At 48.5% G+C, this 23,598-nt stretch overlaps 2 protein-coding genes across 2 annotated transcripts in view; one reads left to right on the top strand and one right to left on the bottom strand.

Moving 5' to 3' along the window:
• Positions 1–1,388: 1,388 nt before the first annotated feature.
• The window catches only part of Myo1h (myosin IH), a 41,964-nt gene continuing 19,754 nt past the window's right edge, over positions 1,389–23,598 (top strand). Inside the window, exons 1-13 of the mRNA XM_041648667.1 lie at positions 1,389–1,514; positions 2,901–3,016; positions 4,313–4,511; positions 5,241–5,321; positions 8,344–8,523; positions 12,389–12,487; positions 14,434–14,547; positions 14,916–14,987; positions 15,627–15,746; positions 18,090–18,157; positions 18,517–18,622; positions 19,979–20,059; positions 21,292–21,383. Of these exons, the coding sequence (XP_041504601.1) occupies positions 1,389–1,514; positions 2,901–3,016; positions 4,313–4,511; positions 5,241–5,321; positions 8,344–8,523; positions 12,389–12,487; positions 14,434–14,547; positions 14,916–14,987; positions 15,627–15,746; positions 18,090–18,157; positions 18,517–18,622; positions 19,979–20,059; positions 21,292–21,383 (1,454 nt within the window). The remainder of the gene's footprint in view (positions 1,515–2,900; positions 3,017–4,312; positions 4,512–5,240; positions 5,322–8,343; positions 8,524–12,388; positions 12,488–14,433; positions 14,548–14,915; positions 14,988–15,626; positions 15,747–18,089; positions 18,158–18,516; positions 18,623–19,978; positions 20,060–21,291; positions 21,384–23,598) is intronic.
• Positions 16,502–16,861, bottom strand: LOC121446271 (ATP synthase subunit g, mitochondrial-like). The gene has a single exon (XM_041648773.1). It carries the CDS (start codon positions 16,859–16,861, stop codon positions 16,550–16,552), a length of 312 nt encoding a protein of 103 aa, XP_041504707.1. The 3' UTR covers positions 16,502–16,549.

Below are 23,598 nucleotides of genomic sequence, written 5' to 3'. Positions count from 1 at the left end.
TTGATGATCCAGAAGCCAGCCATTTCAGCTGTGCTGACCAGCCCACAGTAGACAGTGCCATTGCTTGGCACATGGGTCTGTCTGGGCTGCTTCAGGACCTGAGCAAGCTAGTAAGGAGTACTTCTCCATGTCTCTGCTTCAGTTCCAGCCTCTAGGTTCCTGCCTTGACTTCCCTCAGTGATTATAGCCTGTAAACCAAGTCAAACCTTTTGTCCTCCATCTTACTTTGGTCTCAGCAACAGAAAGCAGATTAAGAAACCGACCCATCTCTCTTCTAGGGATTCCAAGGTGAATTCAGTTAACTCTCATCAAGAACAGAGCCAGGAAGCAAGGCCTAGGTCGGGCTGTGTTCATTCCAATTTTTATTTTCTGTATGTGTGTATGTGCATGTGTGAGTGTGGGGGGATGGGTATGCACATGTGTGTGCATGCATGTGAAAGCCAGGGAACAACCTGTGTTCTGCAGGAGTCGTCCACTCTGGGCTGTCTGTTTATCAGGATAAACTCTCCTGACAGTTGTCCATTAGCAATCTCTTTGAAACGGAATTTCTCACGACCTGGTATGCAAGGGTCAGGCTGTCGGATCTGCCTATCATTGTGTCCCACGTGTGGGACTCGATGTATGTGCCGTCATTCCCGGCTTTTCCACATGAGTCCTGGGCCTCATGTAGGTCTTCATGGTTGCACCGAGACATCTCAGCTCCTAGGCTGCTCTCAAGCCTGGCTCTGCCTTTTAGCAGACCTTGGCTGTGGTTTGTAACATCCCCCAGTTTCCTCACCAACCTCAGCAGAATAACAAACTCAGAATTAATATGAGATGAGACACTGCAAGCCAAGTCTTTAGAATGGTATCACACACAATAGGTTCTGGGTTTCTGCCAGATGCCACTGCTGTTTACACACACACCCACCCACCCACACCCCTCCCCCGTGTGCTTATTAATGGTGACTATGTTCTGAGAATTAGTCAATTTTAGTCAGAATTAGTTAGTTTTGTTACTATAAAAGCTTTATAGACCGGTCCATGGTAACCCACTGCAGGCCTGGTCTACATGGCATAGCCTGTGAGCCCCATATGCATGCACATATGTGCACACACATTGGCTCCACACCCACATACGGTATTACCTTACTGATGCTGTGGTCAGTTTCGACACAACGGTGAGTATTTGTGAATCCAAGCATCCCTAAGCATGGAAAAGCATGCTAAAGACATGGTGGAAATTTGTTAGCACTACCATCACCTCAGCCCGTTACTGTTCCAGGGTCTGGCATCTGTTTCGTTGCAGGCACTAGACTCGCGGTAGACATTTCTAGATAAGTGACCTGCAGAGGAATGTTATGTTCCCACAGAAAGAAGAAGTGAGGAAACGACACATCCGTCTGCACATGGAAGGGACGCTCACTGCCAGGGACAAGGTCGGAGTGCAGGACTTTGTGCTACTGGACGCCTACACCAGCGAATCCGCCTTCCTGGAGAATCTTCGCAAGCGATTCAGAGAGAACCTTATCTATGTACCGTAACCATTCCCATTCCCCCCCCCCCCCCTGTGCACAGCCTGGATGACCTTGAATGACCTCACCACAAAGGGCACGTAGGGGATGCTCTCCACCCAGCCGGGTAGAGATAGGAGTAACTTAAACCACCCTATGCCACAAGAGATACTCCATCAATTTACCTAACTGGAGAATCCAGGAGCAGTCTAGGGTTTCAGGCGGCCACTGCTCTGCTCTGCCTTTCTTCCTGATGCAATTTCTCTTGGCTTAACAACAGGATAGCAGCCAGTCCCCGAGTGGGCATCTGGGCATTAGCTTCACAGACATCTCCCTGAGCACTGGTTGAACATGCAGGGCGAGCTTGCTTCCCTGCGCTCCAAAGCCCCGCGCTAGCCTCCCATTGCCAGCACCTCTCCAGACTTCAGCTGGTGACTCTGCTCAGATTCACACTGTGTTCATGTTTGTGATCTAACCCCTACCAAAGATCCCTTGGAAGGCAGTCACAAACAAGCAAAGCACTTAATGTCTTAATGCAGAAACAAAAATATTTGGAGCCGGGCGATGGTGGCGCACGCCTTTAATCCCAGCACTCGGGAGGCAGAGGCAGGCGGATCTCTGTGAGTTCGAGACCAGCCTGGTCTACAGAGCTAGTTCCAGGACAGGCTCCAAAGCCACAGAGAAATCCTGTCTCGAAAAAAAACAAAAATATTTGGGTCCCTTTGAAAGTAAGTGGGGCGCTCTCAGATTCTGAATTTGCTGTGTCTCGCAGCACAGAGGGGCAGATGTCTATGTCAAGCACTCAGATCGTTGCTGACAAGATTTTTAATCACTAGGACAAAAATCAACTGTGGATCCAGGAGAGAGAAGAGCATTCTGATAAAAAAACATTCTCCGCTACTTTAATCAATGTAACCAGAGCTGTGAGGGTGGGAAGTTGTACCCAGTCTTAGGGTCAGTCCTGATGACCTTGTGACCCCGTGTCATTTCCACTTTGCCTATACAGAAAGTGTGTTTCCATTTTATAATCAAGGGTGATGATTCTGAAGGTCAGGATAAAACATACAATTTAAGAAATATTTTTTTCTAGTAACCTTGGTATCAACACCCTGAATTATAACATATAATACAGTATATACAACATATATAGTATATACACACACCATATAGTATAATACATATAAATATATATAGTATATATACACACTTTATAGTATGTATACACGTGCACACTAAAATGTAAGACAAATATTTTTGTTTCTGTTGAGATCCTGTCCCCTCCTCAATGGAAACTCCCGGAAGCCCTGTAGCTAATTCGCCTTCCCACGCGTTGCCTTCTGCACACCTCTGAACATGACACTATTTGTACACAGAATTCCTCACGTGTGGTGTGGTCCCTTCCTTCAGACATACATCGGGACCCTGCTTGTGTCCGTGAATCCGTACCAGGAGCTGGGGATCTACACTGCGAGCCAGATGGAGCTTTATCAAGGGGTTAACTTCTTTGAGCTACCACCACACGTGTAAGCAGCTGCCTTTTCCCCCCACTGTATATTTTTCCCTCTCTCTTCCTTCTTCATATCTGTCTGTCCATACGTCCGTCCATCAGTCCATCCTCCGCCTCCGTGAAGGACGCTCCTTGGGTCCTGTACTCTTGCATGCAGAAGCAGTAGAAAATGTTAGGAGGAGGGGGCTTTGTGGAGCCTCAGAAATGTGAGTGGCAAGAGAGTCATCTTCTCTGGGATGTGGCTACTGTGGCGCCACCTGCTGGTGCTTGAGAGTCACTGCAGCTAAGGACCCGTTGGATCTGATCCTGAGCAATTTTCTTGCCTGGTTGGCACACTGGGCTTTACTCAGCTTCCCGCTTCCCTCTACTGCTAACTCTAGGCTAGTTCTCCCCTTAGGTGTCTTGGAGGCAAAGCCTCCTCTTAAAATATCTACATATTTCCCCTCAGGACCACCAGTTGTTCCACCACTGAGCCCTGAGCTTGCCATCTTAAGTTTCGCTTATGATCCCAGGAATAAAATGCCCGTGGTAGTCTCACCTCACGGGCTGATAGTATCGGAGTTTTTAATCTCTAGTTTCCCCTGCACTTCAGGTGTTGAGGAAAGAGAAAACAGCGTTTTATCATATTTATAGAGCTATTTAATACTTAGACAAAATGTTTCTACCTACAGTTAGTAGAATGTTTCACAGGGGTGTGATTTAGGCTTATTCCCCAAAGAAATGTAAATAGATTTTTTTTTAAAAAGGAAATTTGGTGGAGCTCGATGTGTGTTTAATGGTAGACAGTATGTTTGATTCACTACTGTTGCTGGGATGAGCTATCACGGCAAAAGCAACTCAGAGGACAAAGGGTCAATTCTGCCTCACGGGTGAAGGCTAAGGAGGCAAGAGTGGGAATCAGCTGGTCACAGCACATCCGCAATCGCAATTGGGAAGCAGAGATACTGTATCCTCACTACTGCTCAGTCTTCCCAAGATTCCAGGCACGGCATAAGTGGTGGGCAGACCTTCTCCCTCAGTCTCCCACAGACCGGCCCACATCCCAGATGATCCTAGGTTCTGCCATGTTTGCAGTTACCACCAACTATCACACAGGTAGATTCCGACAAGGTGCCCCTTGCCTTTGACTCTGTCACGGAAGTTTGTCATCAGTGTTCTCTGTGGCAGACCACTCAGACGAACCCTGCAGAGGGGTTTTTCTGAGGTGCTACAGTCTCTCTGTGGCCTCCCAGAGACAGGGTATCTGGTCTTTCTGTCCAGGGCAAGTGAGCAGCATTAAGAAGCAGTGTGCTTCCGCCCACTCTTCCCCTAGCTATGCCATCGCCGACAATGCCTACCGCATGATGTGCTCAGAGCTAAACAACCATTTCATCCTCATCTCTGGAGAGAGCGGGGCTGGGAAGACAGAGGCCTCCAAGAAGATCCTCCAGTACTTCGCAGTGACCTGCCCAATGACGCAGTCACTCCAAATAGCCCGAGACAGACTGCTGCTGTCCATCCCAATTCTGGAGGTGAGTGGCCTTAAGGACCTCTGTGGGAACTTCCAGGAGGCCCCAAGGAAAAGGAGCCCTTTGTCTATGCGCAGCAGTAAAAATAGGCAAGTGAGTACTGAGAAAGAGGGGTTTGACAGGCGCTGTCACAGGGAAGGACATGACCCTGAAGTGAGGCGGGCAGGTTCGGATGTAAGCCCCAGCAGCCTCAGCAAAGCCCTCTGGCCCAGAGCTGTCTTCCCAGCTGGGGAAGGTGCTGGGGTCTCCAGAGGCCTTGGGCTGGGGGCATGAATGACAACGGCACACGGGATTAGTATCTCCTGCTAACTGAAATCATCTGGATTGTCACTGCTACCATGGCAATGCACCAACCTGCGCCCTGCGTGCCTGTCCTGTCTGTAGGAGATGCTCAGCTACAGCGGTTTGCAGCTGGCCCTTGGGTGTGAGGCGGGTGTAGCGATAGCTGCCAGTCGCGCACACTGAAGCCACACACACTGTCCTGGGTGGTTTCTAATAGCTCTCCTCTGAGATTCTAGTGGGACACCCCCCCCCCCCCGCTTTTCCTGTGTCCAAATACAGCGTTAGAATTGGCTCCTCTGTGGCTAGGGACCATTTTTAGAAGATAAATGTGGTTTCCCTCTTTAGCCCCTCCCACCGCCCTCCATTTTCAAGACGAGCGTGTTGTTTGGGGGCGGGGACTTGCCAGGCTTGGTGAGCCAGAGTGACACTGTGTGACATTTGTATTCAAAGGCTTTTGGAAATGCCAAAACCCTCCGGAACGACAACTCCAGCAGGTTTGGAAAATACATGGACATACAGTTTGACTTTCAGGTATGCCGCAGTCCCGGGCAGGCTCTTGGGGTCCCTTTACCCAGGTAACTTTTGGGAAAGAGGCATTATTGATCCAAGCGGTGGGAAAATCCAGGATCAGATCATTTTTTAAAAGTCTGCATGTGGGTGTGTGTATAGGCATGCATGCTGCAGGTGCGTTCCTGAGCACATGGCACCCATATGGAGGTCAGAGGACATTTCAGTCCTTACCTTCTGCCTTGTTCAAGACAAGGTCTCCTGTTCCACCGCTCCACAGGTCAGGCTAGCTAGTCTGTGAGCTCCCTGGGGATCTTCCCATCTTACTGTGAGAGCGCTGGGACTGTGGACACGTGTGGAGGATCCCAGGCAGTTTTATCTGCACCATTTCCCCAGGCCCCATCTCATCCTCCACCCCACCCCCTTCTATGTCTTCATGGCCAGTGCTGGGTGTAGACACGGATGTCTAAGAAGCCACACACACAGCTGCTGGAGTTCACAGGCTCCTGTGTGGTGAGGCTGTTGTCACATGATCCAGAGTACAGCCAACTGCTGTGGCACATAATCCCAGCACACAGGGGGCCGAGGCAGGAGGATAGCCATGGCTTTGAGGTCAGCCTGGGCTACGGTGTGATATGGGCGGTGTTCCACTTGCAGAGGTGTCCCACGGATGCATAAACATGTCCACAACAGCCCTGCTCACAGCACCAGACTAGGTGCTGCATCCAACTCAGAGAGGGCTCCTTGTCCACCCACAGAAGAATGACTACGGCGGGGTGTGTTTACACAGTGAGGTGACACAGATAGACCATAGCTTGACGTCACACAGGTGGGCCCTGGCGATGGACAGGTTGCCATTTTTCACAGAGCTTGAAAACAACCCATTGTGCAGGTGCGCGACCTTTCTCAGACAGGGCAGGGTAGGGAATACCTTCCACTCTGTGAGCCGGACAGCCTGGATCCAAACACCACCTGTTGTAGCATGAAGGAAGTTATGAGCAGCATGTGAATGAATGAAGGAATGAATGAATGAGGCGGTGCTACATACGGAATTTAACACATCTGTTGTATGTCAGTACATATGTCCTTACAGACACATATATATTCCAAGTGGCAGGCTGGGGTGTGGCGTGTATCTGGGTCTGCAAGGCAGCACCTAACTCTGGCTGGCTCAGGGCCTCCCAGAAGCTGGTCTATGAGCTGCTTGTGGCATGTACATAGACCCTGAAAGACATTTCCTGGCTCTGCGTGGATTCAGGCTTCTTTTGTAATCAAAATTTAACACATACACTGGAAATGTAAGCTCAGTGCATTTTGCATATATGTCTGTCCATGGGGCCGGGGGTTACCACTCAGAGCAACATGTAGAAATTCCCAGCAGCCAGAAGTAGCCCCAACAAGGGTTACCATGCCAAGGGTTGCCATGGTACTAGTCCCTCAATCACAGTTGTATGTAGCTGATTCTCACAACAGGGTCACATAGGTCAAATAGGTTTCTCAAATGTATCATGTTGACTGAGGAAAGCCAGGCATAAAACATAATGCTGGATAGAATGCCCCACACTGTAGCCCAAGTAGGCCTAGAACTTACTACAAAGCCCAGGCTTACCTCAACTCCATGGCTATCCCCTGCCTCAGCCCCTTGAGGGCTGAGGTTATGTGCCACAGCATTTGGCTGTACTCTGGATTACATAGCAACAACCTCACTACACAGGACCCCATCACTGGTGCGATCCGTCTTTTTCTAATGGGTTCATGCGTGAACTCCAGCAGCCATGTATGTGGGTTCCTAGACACCCATGTCCCCACCCGCACCCAGCACTGTCAGATGTGATTCTTGTCCATCAAGAGCTAGAACTGTGGTGACAAACTCAAAGTCAGCATGGGAGTGAGGTGGGGCCGGGGGGTGGGCTCAGAGGGTAACGTCACCAAGCCTGGCAGCCTGAGTTCAGTCCCAGGGCCCTCGTGGTAGGAGGGAAGAACTAACCCCTGAAAGTGAGGGGTCCTCTGACCTCTGCACCCAAACTGAGGTGCACGTGTCCTCGTCCCCCCACAAATATATAAAAGTGATAACATATGTAATTTTTAAAAATCTATATATAAGCATGTGGTATGTGTGTGCGGGTGCCCAGAAACTGAAGTTACAGGAGGTTGTGAGCTGTTGGGCAGAGTGCTGGGATTTGAACTCCTTTCTGGAAGAGCAGGACATGTGCTGTCTCTCCAGCCATGCTTAAAAAAAAAAAAAACATCCTTTTCAAAATCACCACCGGAGTCAGTAGAGATGAAGTCATTTTTCCAATGAATGAGGAACTGGAGAGATGGCTCAGAGGTTGAGAGCACTGGATGCTCTTCCAGAGGTCCTGAGTTCGATTCTCCGCAACCACGTGATGGTTCACAAGCATACATAAATAAAAATAAAACAAACTCATTCAATCCAATGACACTAAGTGTTAATGGTGATTTTAGAAGACCTTTACCTCACACCATACACAAAAATTAAATTGTGTGCGTTAGCAAGACAGTTTGGTGTGTGCAAGCCCTTGCTCCACAAAGGTGATGGCCAAGGTTTGGTCCCCAGAACCCACATGGTGGAAGGATGGAACAACGAAATCCTGAAAGTCGTTCTTTGACGTCCACATAGGTGCTGTGGGACATGTGCATGCCTGCTTGCACACACCTACACATACTAATACATACACATTTTAAGTTATTTTAAAATTAGCACAAGAGACTATAGTCCAAAACATTAAATGGTAAGACAGGCTGAGAAAGTATCTTCCTGACCTTGGAGTGAGCAAAAAACAGCCTAGAAACATCAATCACTGACCCTGAGAGACTGTTATTCATTCAAATCTTAAAGCACTTGGGAGATGAGGCAGGAAGAGCGTGAGCTCAGGGCTAGCCTGGACTACACAGTAAAGCTGAAGTCAGTCTGCTACTGAGACTCCCACCAAAACCACCCTAACCTAGACCTCCATGGTTGGTCAGGCCCACATCAGGGAGGGGGGCTTGTCAGAGATATTCCCCTGCATTTTTTGTTTCATAGGGCATCCCCGTAGGTGGGCATATCATCAGTTACTTGATCGAAAAATCCCGCGTTGTCTACCAAAACCACGGGGAGCGGAATTTCCACATCTTCTACCAGCTGCTAGCGGGTGGTGAAGTGGAGCGCCTCACCTCCCTGGGGCTTGAGCAAGACCCCCAGCTCTACAAGTACCTCTCACAGGTGGGAAGGAGCAGAGCCCCACTCTGGTGGCCCTCGGGAGGAGGGAGCTGGGTGTTTGCTGTTCTGGTTGGACCTTCCTACATGATACAAGCAAGCTAACACATCTGTGCTGTTGGGCAGCCTTCTCACCTTGGTAAAGCAACCCAATGTCTAATTCCCAGTAAAAATTAGAATCGGTTGAACAATCTGAGAAACAGAGGCAACACCACCAGGCGCAGGACACTGGCCTCAAATGTGCGAGGCCCTGGGTTTGAAACCCAGCACCAACTAAAATGAACAAACATGTTGGAGCCAAGCCTCAGATATGTAGATGTGGTCCTTCCAGAGAGGGATGGGGATGCCAGAGCTGGTACAGGGATGCAGCTCAGTGGTCCAGCACTGGCTGGGGATGCACAGGGTCCTGGTTTTCTGTGTCACACACACTCCCCTTAGGTTTGCCGCACAGTCGAGGTAGAGTTGCTGGTGCAGGTCTGACAGGCATTGCTGTCCCTCTCTGCCCCATCCACCAATCTGGAAAGAACTCTCCCCAGCTCCCCACCTTCCACTGTGAGGTGGAAAGAGCTTGGCCGTCCCTGAGTGGGCCTGGGAGTTAGCGCTGTCAGAGGGACATTCGGAGGTTAACTCATTTCTCTGCAGCCTGTGCCAGGGTTCTACGGCACCCAGGCTTTGTGAAGCATTTGGTCCCATTAGCACCTTTCTTTGCCCAGAGCTGCCCCCACCCCGCTTTCCATATCACTGGGCCTGGCTTCGCACTGAGGTGGCCAGGCAGAATGCAGGGGAGAGAGAGCAAAGGTTACAGGAAAGTTAGGACCAGCATGGCACAGAACCCTTGGGAGGAAAGCAGGAATGACTTTAAAGAGCCAAGTCGAATGAAGAGGAGTGAAAAATCTCCTCAGACAATCCAGAGCTGGTTCTCAGAGCCAGGCTGATGTGGGTTTGCTTTGTGTTTCTTGTTAAGGACCTGTTCTCCCAGCGTAACCACGTGTCTGTCATCTTTCGTGCCTGATCTGGGACCAAACAGAGAGAAGTGACAGAATCCTCAGTCACTTCTCCAAACATCTGGTGTTCCCTTTGAGAATCACATCTCTCTCTTGGAGACAGATGCAGACAGAGACACAGACACACAGACAGACACACAGACGGAGACACAGACACAGAGACACAGACACAGAGACACAGACACAGAGACAGAGACACAGAGACGGAGACACAGACAGACACAGAGACACAAACACAGACACACAGACAGCGACACAGACATGGACACAGAGACAGAGACACAAACACACAGACAGAGACACCGACACACAGACAGACACACAGACACAAACATACACACCTTTATTTTTATAGATTTTCCCCCCTGACCCAACTGCTTTAACCAGACCCATATGCCCCACTGGCTTTGCCAATGCGTGTTTTTGTTTTGTTTTATTTTGTTTTTTAGCCCATTTCCTGATGCCCCACAGTGTCAGGGAAATGTCCAGCAGTTTGCACTGCTCTGAACCAACTGTGTGTCTCAGACAGACAGATGTGCACACGCTTTGCCTGCAAGGGGCAGGAAAAGATGTGGGAAGGGACAGCTGCTCGGATTCCATGGAGATCCATTCTAGGACCTGTCATAGATGCTCAGCTCAAGTGTCATGTAAAATACCAAAGAGTTTGCATATGACCTACGCATCCTCCTGTATATGCTAAGTCATCTTCAGGTCCTCTGCATGACCAAATACAATACAAATGCTGTTTTAGGAAGTTACAGGGCCTGCGGAGATGGCTCAGTCACTAAAGTGCTGCCCCCCAACCGTGACGACCTGAGTCTGAATCCCTGTCATCCACATCAAAAGTGAGGAGGCAGAGACAAGAGAGAGGGCCCTTGAGGCTCAAATCCAGCCAGTCTAACTGAAGGGGACTCCCACATAGTTGGGGTTTCTTCCAAGACCCCAGATTAGGCACAAACCACCCCCAAACACCAGTTTTCACAGGGAGACACCTTTGTTAGCAGGGGAGGGGAGAGCTAAAGTGGCTGCTTTCTGGCTCGGTCCTTGCAAGCGTCATTTTTAAGAAGAGAAAGAGGGAATATCTGGGTGGGATGGGCTAGGAAGAGATGATAGAGGAGACAGGGGGCGAGGGAGAAGAGGGAAAGAACAGGGAAAGGAGGTAGGGATATCTGTCCCAGAGGGGTCGGGGGACAAAGTACTGCCTCTGGATAGAGAGAGGACGGATGTGACACACAGGAAAATGGCGGTTTAGGAAGGTCAAGGGAAACCCAATGTTAGGATGAAGTGTTTAATTTTAATTGGGCATATTAATTAGGTGAGCCAAAGGGGCCTTTTTTGTTTTTTTTGGTTTTTGTTTTTTGTTTTTCGAGACAGGGTTTCTCTTTAGCTTTGGGGCCTGTCCTGGAACTAGCTCTTATAGACCAGGCTGGCTCCAAACTCACAGAGTTCCGCCTGCTTCTGCCTCCTGAGTGCTGGGATTAAAGGTGTGCGCCACCACTGCCCAGCTCAAAGGAGGTTTCTGATTGCTGGATTTCAATACTTTGATATCTGGACCTTGGTGGTAGACCTCAGGAGGAGGAAGTGGCCAAATAAGAGAACAGACCTTGGTGGCCAGCTTTAGAAATGTAATCTAACAGATTTTAGCAAGGCAGAGGGACTGGGGAGAAGGCTAGGGCGAGTGTCCCCTCACCAACCAAATCAGTGAGCCCCAGGATCAGTGAGGGACCCCGACTCAAAAAATAGGGCGGAGGGTGATCGATCTCTGACCTCTATGCACAGACTCATGGGCACAATAGTTAAACACTGTTATACTGTACTGTTTAGGGAATAATAACAGAAGTCTGCACATGCTCAATGCATTGTAACTTACCTGAGTATTTTTGGTTGAATATGAGAATACAGAATTCACAGACATGGAACTTGATTTTCTACAACTGGGAATTTTATTCTGACTGATTCTCAGTGAACACTATCTACAATACAGACACATTTTAATACGATAGATCTTTAGGTAGCCAACAAACTGGGAACATCTTGTATTCCAAATGCAAAATAACTTTTAAAATGTCTAAGCCGTTTCCTTTTAAGTTGCGACGTTGTAGGGCCAGCAACATGGCTTAAGGGATAAATCCACTTGCATCAAAGTCTGATGATGTAAGTTCTATCCCTGGCTGACACACGATTAATAAAAACCCAGAGACAGCGAAATGCCACTACACCTGGCTTCACGTAGAGGAGGAGAGAACAGACTCCTGCAGGTTGTATCTGGTCTCCATATATCCTGGCGTGCATATGCCCACACATATATACATACACATAATTAATAAATACATACAATAAAAATTTGACATTAGTGGGTCTGTTATTTAAAAGGCAGCACACAAAATTAATTAAAAGTCTGATCCCGTCTCTGCTGCCGATCAGTCTATCAAGTGCCTCCTCCATGGGGCCTCCAGTCTAGCCCTGCAGTGAGGGATTTTTGTTTGTTCTGAAAATCCCCAAGCGCATCAGGGCCATCATCCAAATTTAAGTGCTGCTATTTCTTTGCCTGTTTCAGCCGATCCCTTTTAGACAAACGTCTTCTAGTTACTTAGCAAAATGAAAGAGGAAATGTGGTTTAAAACAGGTGCTGAGAATATAGATCACTAGCTTTGAAAGTTTCTCATGACAGGGATTTTTAAAGATGAAGTACCAAGTAAGATTGAAAATAAGAAGTTGCCAGCAAATGATCACGTTGAAAAGCGTGTCTACAGTGGACATTACAGGAGTGGGTTCTGGATAGTCAGAGAGCCACTCTGAGCTAGGAGCAGGTGTGTGCATGTTCAACTGTCCTTAAGATGCCACAGACTGATCCAATTGTGTCATAGGGTCACTGTGCCAGAGAGTCGCCTACCAACGACAAAAACGACTGGAAAACTGTGTTCAATGCCTTTTTTGTCATTGATTTCACAGAAGCTGACCTTGAGGTAAAGGCCCTGGGGTTCTGTCTGGATGGGAACTACCCTGTTTTCCTGGGGTTTTGGTCACTGTAGGACCACTGAATTTAGCAAATAAAAACACGTGTCAAGGCCTGGAGGATAAGCAGTTAATATCCCAGATACGGCTATGGCATAGAGCTGTCGACAGAGACCTGGGACATGGCAGTGGGATGGTGCAGTCAGTAGAGGTCTTGATCCCCAGAACCCGTGTTGAAAGCAGGTGTAGGAGCTGAAGAGATAGCTAAGTAGTTAAGAACACTTGTAGCTCTTGTAGACAATTCGTTTGGTTCCCATTACCCATGTCAAGTGACTGGCAACCACTCATAACTCCAATTCCAGTGGATTCAATGTTAGATAATATTTTTTTTAAATAGACTTATTTTATATGTATGAGTGTTTTGCCTGCATGTATGTTGGTACATCCCATACGTGCCTGATGCCCACATAGGCCAAAAAAGGGTGCCAGATCCCCTGGATCTGGAGTTACAGATGTCTGTGAGCCCATCATGTGGATGCTGGGGAAAGAATCCAGGTCCTCTGTAAGAGCAACACATGCCCATAGCCACGGAGCCATCTCTCCAGCCCCCTAAGAAAAAGAAAGCCAGGTGTTATTGTGCACACTTATGATTTCAGCAATGAAGAGGCAGAGGAAGGGGTCTTGGGCTCTCATGGTAAGTTCCAGGCCAGCGAGAGAACTGGTAAACACAAATAAAAGGTGGACACGATGCCTGTGAGCTGACACCTGAGTTGTCCTCGGTTCCGTGCACACAAATGCAAACACATGCATGCACTTACATATGGACGTGCACATGCATGAACATGCACATATGACCATGCACAGGGTGACATATAGGACATGTTGTAATGCAAGCACTTGGAGATAAATAACAAAGAATGCTGAGTGTAAATCTGCCTCAGGTGTTGTATGGAAACAATTATAAAAGATCAGTCAGCCAATAAAATAGAAAACGGGCATTTGGCTCTTTGCTCAGCTTGTTTCCGCAGTGTTGCACAGAGGGAGGTGACATGGTCCCTGCCCGGGTTACGTCCAGTCCTGATTAGACCCATCGGGCTTGCACATTTATTCTTTATTTACTCTTCAATTTTGAAACAACTTGCATCATGGGTAAACATTAAATAGAATTTTGGTTTTTGATTTTCCATTCTGATTATAAATCTGTTTATCTTTCAAGAACTAAATGTTGTCTATAAAATGAGGATATTTGAGACATGTTATTTGAAAACTGAATGGATTACCTGTGGGGATGGTTTGTTTGTTTTGAGACATGGTCTTGCTATGTAGCCCGTGCTGGCCTGGAACGCTAGTGATCCCCCTGCCTCAGCCTCTCAAGTGCTAGAGTTACAGGCATACATTATTCCTGCTAGCTGGGAATTTGTTTTATAAACTGTTTTTTAATAAGAATGTTTTGTTTTTTGGAGAAAGGGTTTCTCGGGGTAACAGTCCCGTCTATCCTGGAACTCACTTTGTAGACCAGGCTGGACTCACAGAGATCAGCCTGCCTATGCCTCCCCAGCGCTGGGATTAGAGGTGTGTGCCACCACCGCCGGGCTTATAAACTGATTTTATAAAATGGATCTCTGTAAGTTCGAAGCCAGCCTGGTCTACAGAACTAGTAACAGGGCAGCTAGGGCTATTACACAGAGAAACCCTGTCTCAAAAAACCAAAAATAAATAAACAATAAAATGCTTATGTACTTATATTTTGTGCTGGGGAATGAGAGAGGCTCCCATCCAGCCTCTACTCCTCATTAAGATCATTAGTACTGGAAGTGACCAGGGCCCGTTTCTAGCGAGGAGGCAGCTGGCTCTGTGAGCTGGGCTGGGATTTGGGGGAGGAGACATCTCAATGCCATTTGTCACAGAGGTGCTGCTGACTCCCCTGCCTCTGTGCCCTGCTTGCCTACATCTCTAGAACCTCTTTGGGATCATTGCTAGTGTCCTGCACCTAGGCAACATTTGCTTCAAGGAGGACAAACAAGGTTGTGCCAGCATTCCGGACACACACGAAATCAAGTGGATTGCCAAGGTGACCTTACTTTTCTGAAGAGCAGGGGGGTGGGGAGCCTGGTCCCCAGTGCCCACAGCACCCCAGATGCCCAGTACTACATGCTTTTGCTGATGCCAGTTAGGAAGGTTATGGGAAGCTATGACCACTGAACTTGCTTCTGTCTTTTGTTTTGTTTCTGAGATAAGATCTCTCTACACAGCCTAAGCTGGGCCTGACCTGGATCGTTCTGTCTCTGCCCCCTGAGTGCTGAGATTCAGGAGTGAACCACCTTGGCTGGTTCAGTGAGGCCCTTTTCTCCCTAAAGTGATGAGGGCGGGGGACCCTGGACCTGGAGAGGACACAGGTTCTCTACAGTCACTGAATGAGAGCCAAATTCCTTCACACAGCTCCTGGGGCTCTGCCCGGCGGTTCTCCTGGAAGCTCTCACCCACAGAAAGATTGAAGCCAAAACAGAGGAGGTGAAAAGGGAGAGATATGTGTCCCCCACCCATGACTGCCTGACTCAGATGGTAGCTCTCTGGTGTCCTCTGTGGGTAACAAACCTCCAAACCCAGCCCACCAGGCCTTGAATGCTACAGCTCTTGCTGGGATCTCAGCCTTGTCTTCAGACACCCACACCCCTATTCCTCCACCCTCTGTTTCTCCATCCCCCATTAATCATCCCACCTCCCACCCCTCGTCTCCTCCCCCATCTTTTCCCCTCCCCCTTCCCCCAGCTCATGCCTAGGACTTGCTGCCTCCTTCGTGGAGTCTTGCGCATGCTGCTCCCTCTGCTGGAATGCCTTCCCCTGTTCTTCGTGCTTTAGCCCCCAGAGCCCTGAATCAAGGCCCTTTTCCTGATCACCTGCCTCGACCTCACCTTTCTCCTCATGGCACCTGTCACTGTCTACACCATGGCTTTTCTCTGTGTGGTTCTTTGCGTGTTTGTCAACGCTCCCACCTCTGCACCAAGCTCAGTCCGCAAACACCAGGACACCAGTCTGGGTCCTGGTCTCCTAATTTGTATTCTTTGCTCAGTCCCCATGGAAGACTAGTGTGAAAACTGAGGGGTGGGGCCCATTCTGTCTGTAAATGACGCACCTTACCCTTCCTTTCAGGTGATATGCCCACTGACAGTAGAGCTCTCTGTCTATGCTAGAGATGCCATGGCAAAGGCCATATACGGGCGGACATTTACTTGGCTGGTCAATAAAATCAATTCTTCCCTAGTCAACCAGGTAGGTTAGCATGTGTTGCACGTCTCGTTTTCACTGAAGTGGTGATGTCTTAAGATCATCATAGTAAAGAGGTTGTGAAGGATGGACTGCACGTGCCTCATGGACAGGGTTCTGTCTTGTCGGGTCTTCCAATGCCTTGCACACAGAAGGTGTGCACCTCAGATGGCTTGGCAGTACTTCTCGAAGTCTGGTGCCCACAGCACCTGTGGTATACCAGATGGCTCTGGGTGCATACAGCAGCTTTCTACAACCATAGAATTTTAACAATGCCTAAGCACGTGCATCTGACCTCCGAGTGCCTGCTTTTAAGTGGGTCATTTCTCCTTTTTAAGTGGAATCAGATAAGATGGGAGTTTATTTAAGGCCAGAAATTAAGGCATGACTGTAGGCCTAAGAGCAGAATACAGACTGGGGGAAGCAGCATCTCAGTTCATTCCGAGAGAAGAGCCTGCTGTGTCCTGTTAAAAACAGTAAGTGGCCCCGGATAGCTCAGCAGTTAAGAATGCTATTGTTTTCACAGAGGATGCAAGTTCAGTTCCCAGCATCTGCAAAGGGTGGCTCACTGCCACCTATAATTCCAGTTCTAGGGGACCCAGATGACCTCTTTTGGCCTCTGTGCATACTGGAACACATGTAGTACATGTGCATACACACAGAATTATGAATATTTAAGTTAGTAACAATAAGCATATTTTCTTTTTTTGCCATTTGACAGTTGGTATTTTATTCAGATAGCAGTCTTATTACATGTGGTCCAAGAATATTGAAAGAACTCAAATAAAATCAGATGTGAAGGTCAGTCTTCACACATCATAGCCAACGATGCCACGTTTCCCTATGATCTCTCCGACATAAAACCACATCCACACCTCAGTGGCCACCAAACCATTCAGCACAGCTTCCTTAACTGTAAGATGTTTGAAGCTACCAGTTTTAGCACTTTGAATTATTGTTTTCACACTCTGAATAGCTGCAGGGAGTTCAGCAGGGTTTGGGGGAACCAGCTCAACCTTGGAGTATTGCCAAAATGTGGCCAATCGAGGCTTCGAGTAAGTCACAGCAGTGGATATTAGCCCCGGGGCTTTCTCCTCGAAGTTACGGACGAACTTGGCCATGGTCTAGGGTGGAAGGTCATAAGCATATTTTCTATGGCTACAACTGAGCTCCACAAGTTGGGTGATGGAAAAGTGTAGAAGTTTACTTAGCTTAGGGTTCTGGAGGCTGGGGAGTTAAGAGCACAATGCTGTATGTAATGGAGTCTCCTCCAGCACTGACATGGAAGAGGATGGTCCACTGTAAGGTAGGATGTTCTGGTGAGTGGCCCCTCACCGTCTTGGTGGCCCCTCCTTGGGACCTTGTCCTCCAAGTATCGATATTAATGATCTGAAGGTATTTCTGACATGTGGTCTTTGGGGAGACACACTGAAACCACAGCCTCGTTGGGAGGTGCCCACCTTTGCTGGTATAAAGTGGAATTCATGCCACTGCCTCCTCTCACCTGGGCAAACACTTCCTGGGCAGTTTGTAGGTCACTTTTCATTGTTGGTTTTTGGATCAATGCAAACCTCGGAGACTGGAGAGACATGAAATCATGACGAGAAGCAGAAGGCAAGGTGTTACTGGCCTAGACAAGCCACAGGCAGGTCCAGCTGGGGGGCTGGCAGGAGGAGCAGCCTGACAGGCCCCAGCAGTTGCCCTGTGAGCCACTGCAGAAGACGGCAGGAGCCATGTGCTTTAGAGTCTCAACCTTGGGGACAACAACAGGGCTCTGAATATCGCAAAATGACAAAGCCAGCTGGATCAGTCCATTTTCCCCTACCGTAGTGATGATGAGAGGGATGAGCATCACACGGCAAGAGAGGAGATGCTCTGTGCATCGGCTCTGGTCTCTCTCTTCACAGGAAGTCAGCAGCAGTGCGTGACAGGGGCTCTGCTCTGATGTTCTTGTCTAGCTGATGACCTGCCCCAGAGGCCCTACTTCCAAACTCCATGGTCAAGTTTAGCTTCCTCTTAAAGCCTCACGGCGGGGATTAAGTTTCAACACAAGAACCCTTTGAGTAAAAGCTAGAAAGATGGCTCAGGGGTTAAAAGCACTTGCTGCTCTTGCAGAGGACGCAAGTTTGGTTCCCAGCACCTGCGTCAGGCAGCTCACAGCTGCTGTAAACACCAGCTCCAGGGAATCCAACACCCTCTTCTGGTCACTGTGGGTACCTACAAGCAGGTGGCAGACACACACACTAAAATATAAATACTTAAAAAAAAATGAAGTTTTGGAAGCTACACAGACGGCCCAAGCCACAGCACAAGCAGCTAACGGCATGCATTTCCCCCTCCCACCGCTAGGATTTCACCCAGAAGACTGTGATTGGGTTGCTGGACATTTATGGCTTTGAAGTCTTCGACAAGAACGGGTGAGTGGCCACTGCTGCCTGCTGTGCTTGTCTCTGTGGTTTCAGTGAGAGTGTACGCCATGGTTAAGGAGCTGGAATTGGTTTTTCTGTCCCTTGACCTACAGGTCCCCGCAGCCCTCAATTCACACACTGTTCTAGGCAAGTGCCCTACCCACAAGCTGCCTCCCCAGCCACTCAAACACTGAGCCGTTTCCACGTGGTCCTTCCTAACACTCAAACACTGACCCATTTCCACGTGGTCCTTCCCGCTTACTAGCAGACTGCTCTATAGAGAAGAACTGTGCACTCACCAAAAAGTGGTTCGGTGGTGCCTGGCCTATCTATATGATTTGCATGACCGAAATTCCCCATATCTTTAGTTTTGAACAGTTCTGCATAAATTATTGCAACGAGAAACTGCAGCAGCTGCTGATAGAGAGGACGCTGAAGGCCGAGCAGGCAGAGTATGAATCTGAAGGCATCGAGGTGAGCAGTGGACTGTCTCCGCATTTGAGGGAGTGAACGTGTGTGTCTGGGAAGAGAGGGGAGCAGCGAGGGAGGAGGAGGGCTCAGGGCACAGTGGCCCCCAGGCTTTGGACACACTGGTGAAGGGCTCTATCCCCCAGCTCCACCCCGACCCTCCTCATTCATCTGAGAAAGATCCTGGATTGAGGATTTTAGTTCTTCCCTTGGAAAATACTTGGGATATTTAGGAAGCGTCATTTAAGGATTTTAAATTTTCGGTATTATGTGTGTGTGCGTGTGTGTGTGTGTGTCTACATGGTGTGTGTGGAGACGAACATGCCAGTACATGGGACAACTTCATGGAGTTGGTTCTTTCCTCCACCTTTACATGGGTTCCAGGGATCGAACTCAGGATATCAGGCTTAAGTGACAAACACCTTTACCATCTTGCCAGCCCCAAAAGCAGAATTTTTAAAGATTTTAAGTTGGTGTATGTGTGCGTTGTGTGTGGATGGGCACCTCAGTGCAGGTGCCCCTGGAGGCCAGAAGAGGGGTCAGGTTCCCTGGAGCCAGAGTTCCAGGCAGTTGTAAGCCACACGCTGTGTGTGCTGGGAACTTGAACTTGAGTCCTCTGTGAGAGCATGGAGTGTTCTTAACTGCCTACCCATCTCTCCAGCCCACCAAGTGAATCAAATTTATATAAATGTTACTGACTAAGACCAGAGCAAAGCCGGGCAATGGTGGCGCACGCCTTTAATCCCAGCACTCGGGAGGCAGAGGCAGGCGGATCTCTGTGAGTTCGAGACGAGCCTGGTCTACAGAGCGAGTTCCAGGACAGGCTCCAAAGCCACAGAGAAACCCTGTCTCGAAAAACAAAACAAAACAAAACAAAACAAAAAAAACCAGAGCAAAAACATTTGCCAGATCCAAGCAAGCTTTGGAAATCACATCCAACATGAACAGCCTATCATAGCAGTATCATAGCTTACTTCCCTGCCCAGCAATCCAGTAATTCTGGAACATTCCTTCAGAAGCTAAAACTAAAACTGGAAATGTTTATTAAAAATTCCAAAAGTAAAATTTGGATATGAAAATCGGATTTTGAAGGCTGGAGAGATGGCTCAGAGGTTAAAAACATTAACTATTCTTCCAGAGGTCCTCAGTTCAATTTCCAGCAACCACATGGTGCCTCCCAGGCACCTACAATGAGATCTGGTGCCCTCTTCTGGCATCCAGGCATACATGCAGGCAGAACACTGTAGACATAATAAATTTTAAAAGAAATCAGATTTTGGGAAAATATTTGGAGAATCCCTGTCAAACCAATGTGCTTGGTGCCCCTGTGCATTCTGGGACAACTCTTTCCTCTTCTTCTAGTGGGAGCCTGTTCAGTACTTCAACAACAAGATCATCTGTGATTTGGTAGAAGAGAGACACAGAGGGATCATGTCTATTCTGGTGAGAAAACAGTGACCTGGTTCCTTCACTGGGTGTCTGCCACAGTGGATGAATGTTGCCAGGGTTTGAAAGAGGAAGTCCTGTGTAACCCCAGCAGCTCAGGCGGATTGCCATGGGTTTGAGGTCAGTCTGGACTATATACTAAGTTTCAAGACAGTCTAGACTACAGAATGGGATGACTCAAAATGTGTGTGTGTGTGCATACAGTGTGTGTGCATGCATGTGTGTGCATGTGTGCGTGCAGGTATGTGTGCATGCAGTGTGTGTGCATGCATGTGTGTGTGCGTGTGTGTACAGGCGAGTGTTTACAATGGCCAGTGAAGTACCATCATTGCTGAGGAAATAAACACATAGCAATAGAGAAATGTGCTAGCTCAGGCTGAGCTGCTTTCACAGCTACCTCTCCAGGAAGCCTCTGCACCGTGCGTACAGCTGTTTCTGACCCTTGGTGACCAGTTAAGAGTGTTCAAATAAGCTGCCATGGAATCCAGGAGTATCTTTGAGAAGTCCATAAATTTGGCCAGAGCAAGGCATGGTGGGAACTGCCTGTTAGCCCATCATTCAGGAATCATGAGCTTGAGGCTGTTACAAGACACTAAGTAGGGGGCAAGAGAGGAAGGAAGGAAAGAAAAATGGGTTAGACTGGGCTGTGATGGTAGGTATATGCCTGCTATTCCAACACTCAGGAGACAGAGGCAGGAGGATTATGAGTTTGAGACCATTTGAAACTACACAGCAAGACTCTAACTAAAGGCAAGGGAGAAGAAAAAGAAAGACGGGAAGGGGAAGAGGAAAGGGGGAAAGAAGGAAGGAAGGAAGGGACACAGGTTGGAGTCTGTGCTGGTGGAGCACATATAATCTCTGCACTGGAAAGGCTAAGGCAGGACTTGGAGGCAACCTGGATACACAGCAAAGCCTGCCTCAAAAGGAAAGAATAGGAGGGAGAAGGGAAAGGAAATAGGACAGCAGCGGTCAGATGCAGGGAGAGTCACTATGTGGCATCTCCAGTCTCTCTGGGGTCAGCCCCAGTGTCCAAGCACATGTGCTGGGTACACCTTTGTCCCAGGCGTCCACCTGGTCTCATGCGAGGTGACAGGAATTCCATCTAGAACATCCAACCACAGCTGGAGAAAGCACTTAGATCTCAGCCAACCAGTGTATGCCATGGTGTGGGGTTGATCTGAACCAGTATACACTGTGGTGTGCGGTTGAGCTGTCTTTTCATTTGAAAGGATGAAGAATGCATCCGTCCAGGTCCCGCCACAGACTTGAGTTTCCTGGAGAAGCTGGAAGAGAAAGTGGGCAAGCACGCACACTTCCAAACGTGCGTACTTCATCTGGGGGGCTGTGTGGAGAATGCTATGTCTTCTTTCTTGGACCCGTGTCCAAGTCCAAGTCCTCTGGGGCTGGAGAGATGGCTCAGTGGGTAAGAGCGCTTGCTGTGCAAGCATGAGCCCCTGAGTTCGAATCCCAGCACCCACATAAAAGCTGGGCGTGGCTGGACACATCCAGGGCTGTGGAGGTTGAGAGAGGACAATTGCGGGAGCTGGCTGCTGCCAGCCGACCTAAAAGAATAAAGCAGTGGGTGACAGAGAAGGATACCAGTGTCCATCCTCCTCAGGTCTCTGGGTGCCAACCACGTACATATGTTCACATATACCACACAATGCATACACACAGTACAGTGACTTCATATACAAAAATAGCATCCTGGAAACCGGCTCACATGCCAGCATGCCTGTTAGAAGAAATTGGACTGACAGGAATTCCAAGTAGAGTGAGTATCTTGCTTTGTTTGATGGTGGTTACATTTCACATGAGGTGCAGGCATGAGATGGTCCTTCTGAACAATTTAGGCACAGTAGCAACAGCCAGATTCAGTGACACAGGCCTGCCGTCCCAGGGCTCGGCAGGCTGAGACAGGGAATCAAGACTTCAGGCCAGCCTATGCCACACTGAAAGACAAAAAGCTTAAAACGAAGGAGAAAATGAGAAAAACTTGGGGTGCATGGGCTGGAGAGATGGCTCAGCCGTTAAGAGCACTGACTGCTCTTCCAGAGGACCCGGGTTCAATTCCTAGCATCCATATGGGAACTCACAACTGTCTATAACTCCAAGATCTGACACCCTCACACAGACATAAATGCAGGCAAAACACCAATGTACACAAACATAAGAACAAATAATAAGTGTGAATATGCAGCAGGGAATGTATTTATGTGTGTACACGTGTGTGTGTTTGTGCGTGTGAGGGCGTGTGGCCATGGAGGCCAGCTGTCAGATTCCCTGGAGCTGGAGCTACAGGCAGTTGTGAGCTGGGAACCGAGCCTAGGTGGCCTGCAGGAACAGCAAGTGTTCTGAACCACTGAGCCATCTCTACAGACCCCGAATGTTTGATTTATATGCAACCCCCAAGCCAATCAAAAGCATTCACAACGTTTCAGAAAGAAAATTCAAATTTTAACTTAGTCTTTGAGACAAATAAGAGAAAAACGTAAACGTGCTGTAGACCAAGGGGTAGGCATTCCGTTAAACTCACACTCAGGAGGTAGATGATCCCTAAATTCGAGGCTAGCTTGATCTATGTAACAAGTCCCTGGTCAGCCAGACACCTGGATTCAGTCCCAGCACCAACAAACAAAACAAAACCTGGCTTTGAATCATAGTCCCAGCGTGGCCACTTACTGAGTGGGCAGAGCTGATGTGACCCCTCTGCATTTGAGCCCCGCTTTCTGCACGGTAGGATACTACCACAGCTACTCAGTAGCTTTCTGAGTGTCCACGGACACTGTCATTGATAACACCCCTGTCAGACATGAGAGACGTACGGATGAAGCTAGATATGCAAATGAGGTGAGCATGAACAGTGAACTGTGCAGAGTCACAAATGGTCTCTCGTTGGGACTTAGGGTCTATGCATTAGGCTAGGCGTGCTGACCTGTAGGGACCAGCCTGTCTCCAACTTTCCAGGGCTGGCATTAATGGCGCACACAGCCACGCCTGACTTTTTTTTTTTTTTAAGCTGGGTTCTGAAAATCAAACTCAGGTCTCATGCTTGTACGGCAAGCATTTTGCCAAATGATCTATTTCACCAAACCTTTAAAGAATGCATATGTTAATATCTGTGTATGTGAACATGCCCGTGAACACATGTACCACACTGCGTAGAGGTCAGTTCTTTCCTTCCGCTAGGTAGGGTCCCCGGATCAAACTTAGGCCATTAGACTTGGTGGCAAGCACCTTTGCCTGTGGAGCCATCTCGCTGGACCTACTCCTCCTTTTTCCCTTTTCTCCTCCTCTCTTTCTTCTACTTTTTTGAAACAGGGTTTCACTATGTAGCCTTTGCTGACCTGAAGCTTCCTATGTAGACCAGGTTGGCCTCAAACTCACCAAAATCCTCCTGCCTGAGTACTGGGATTAAAGTTGTGCACTACCACACCCAACCTTTTTTTTATTATTATTTTAAAAAATGGGGCTGAAGAGGTTAAGAGCACTTGTTGCTCTTCCAAGGGACCCAAATTGGTTCCCAGCGCTCACAT

This window comes from Microtus oregoni, unplaced genomic scaffold (genome assembly GCF_018167655.1).
Source record: "Microtus oregoni isolate MIOR12 unplaced genomic scaffold, Mior012 000003F_ref0000135, whole genome shotgun sequence".
NCBI classification, from domain to species: Eukaryota; Metazoa; Chordata; class Mammalia; order Rodentia; family Cricetidae; genus Microtus; species Microtus oregoni.
Note: the sequence above shows the minus strand (reverse complement) of the source record. Positions and strands in the feature narration are given on the sequence as shown.

Bases quoted from the DNA above. Each gene is read 5' to 3' on its own strand.
- LOC121446271 (XM_041648773.1), bottom strand. From the start codon at position 16,861: ATGGCCAAGTTCGTCCGTAACTTCGAGGAGAAAGCCCCGGGGCTAATA.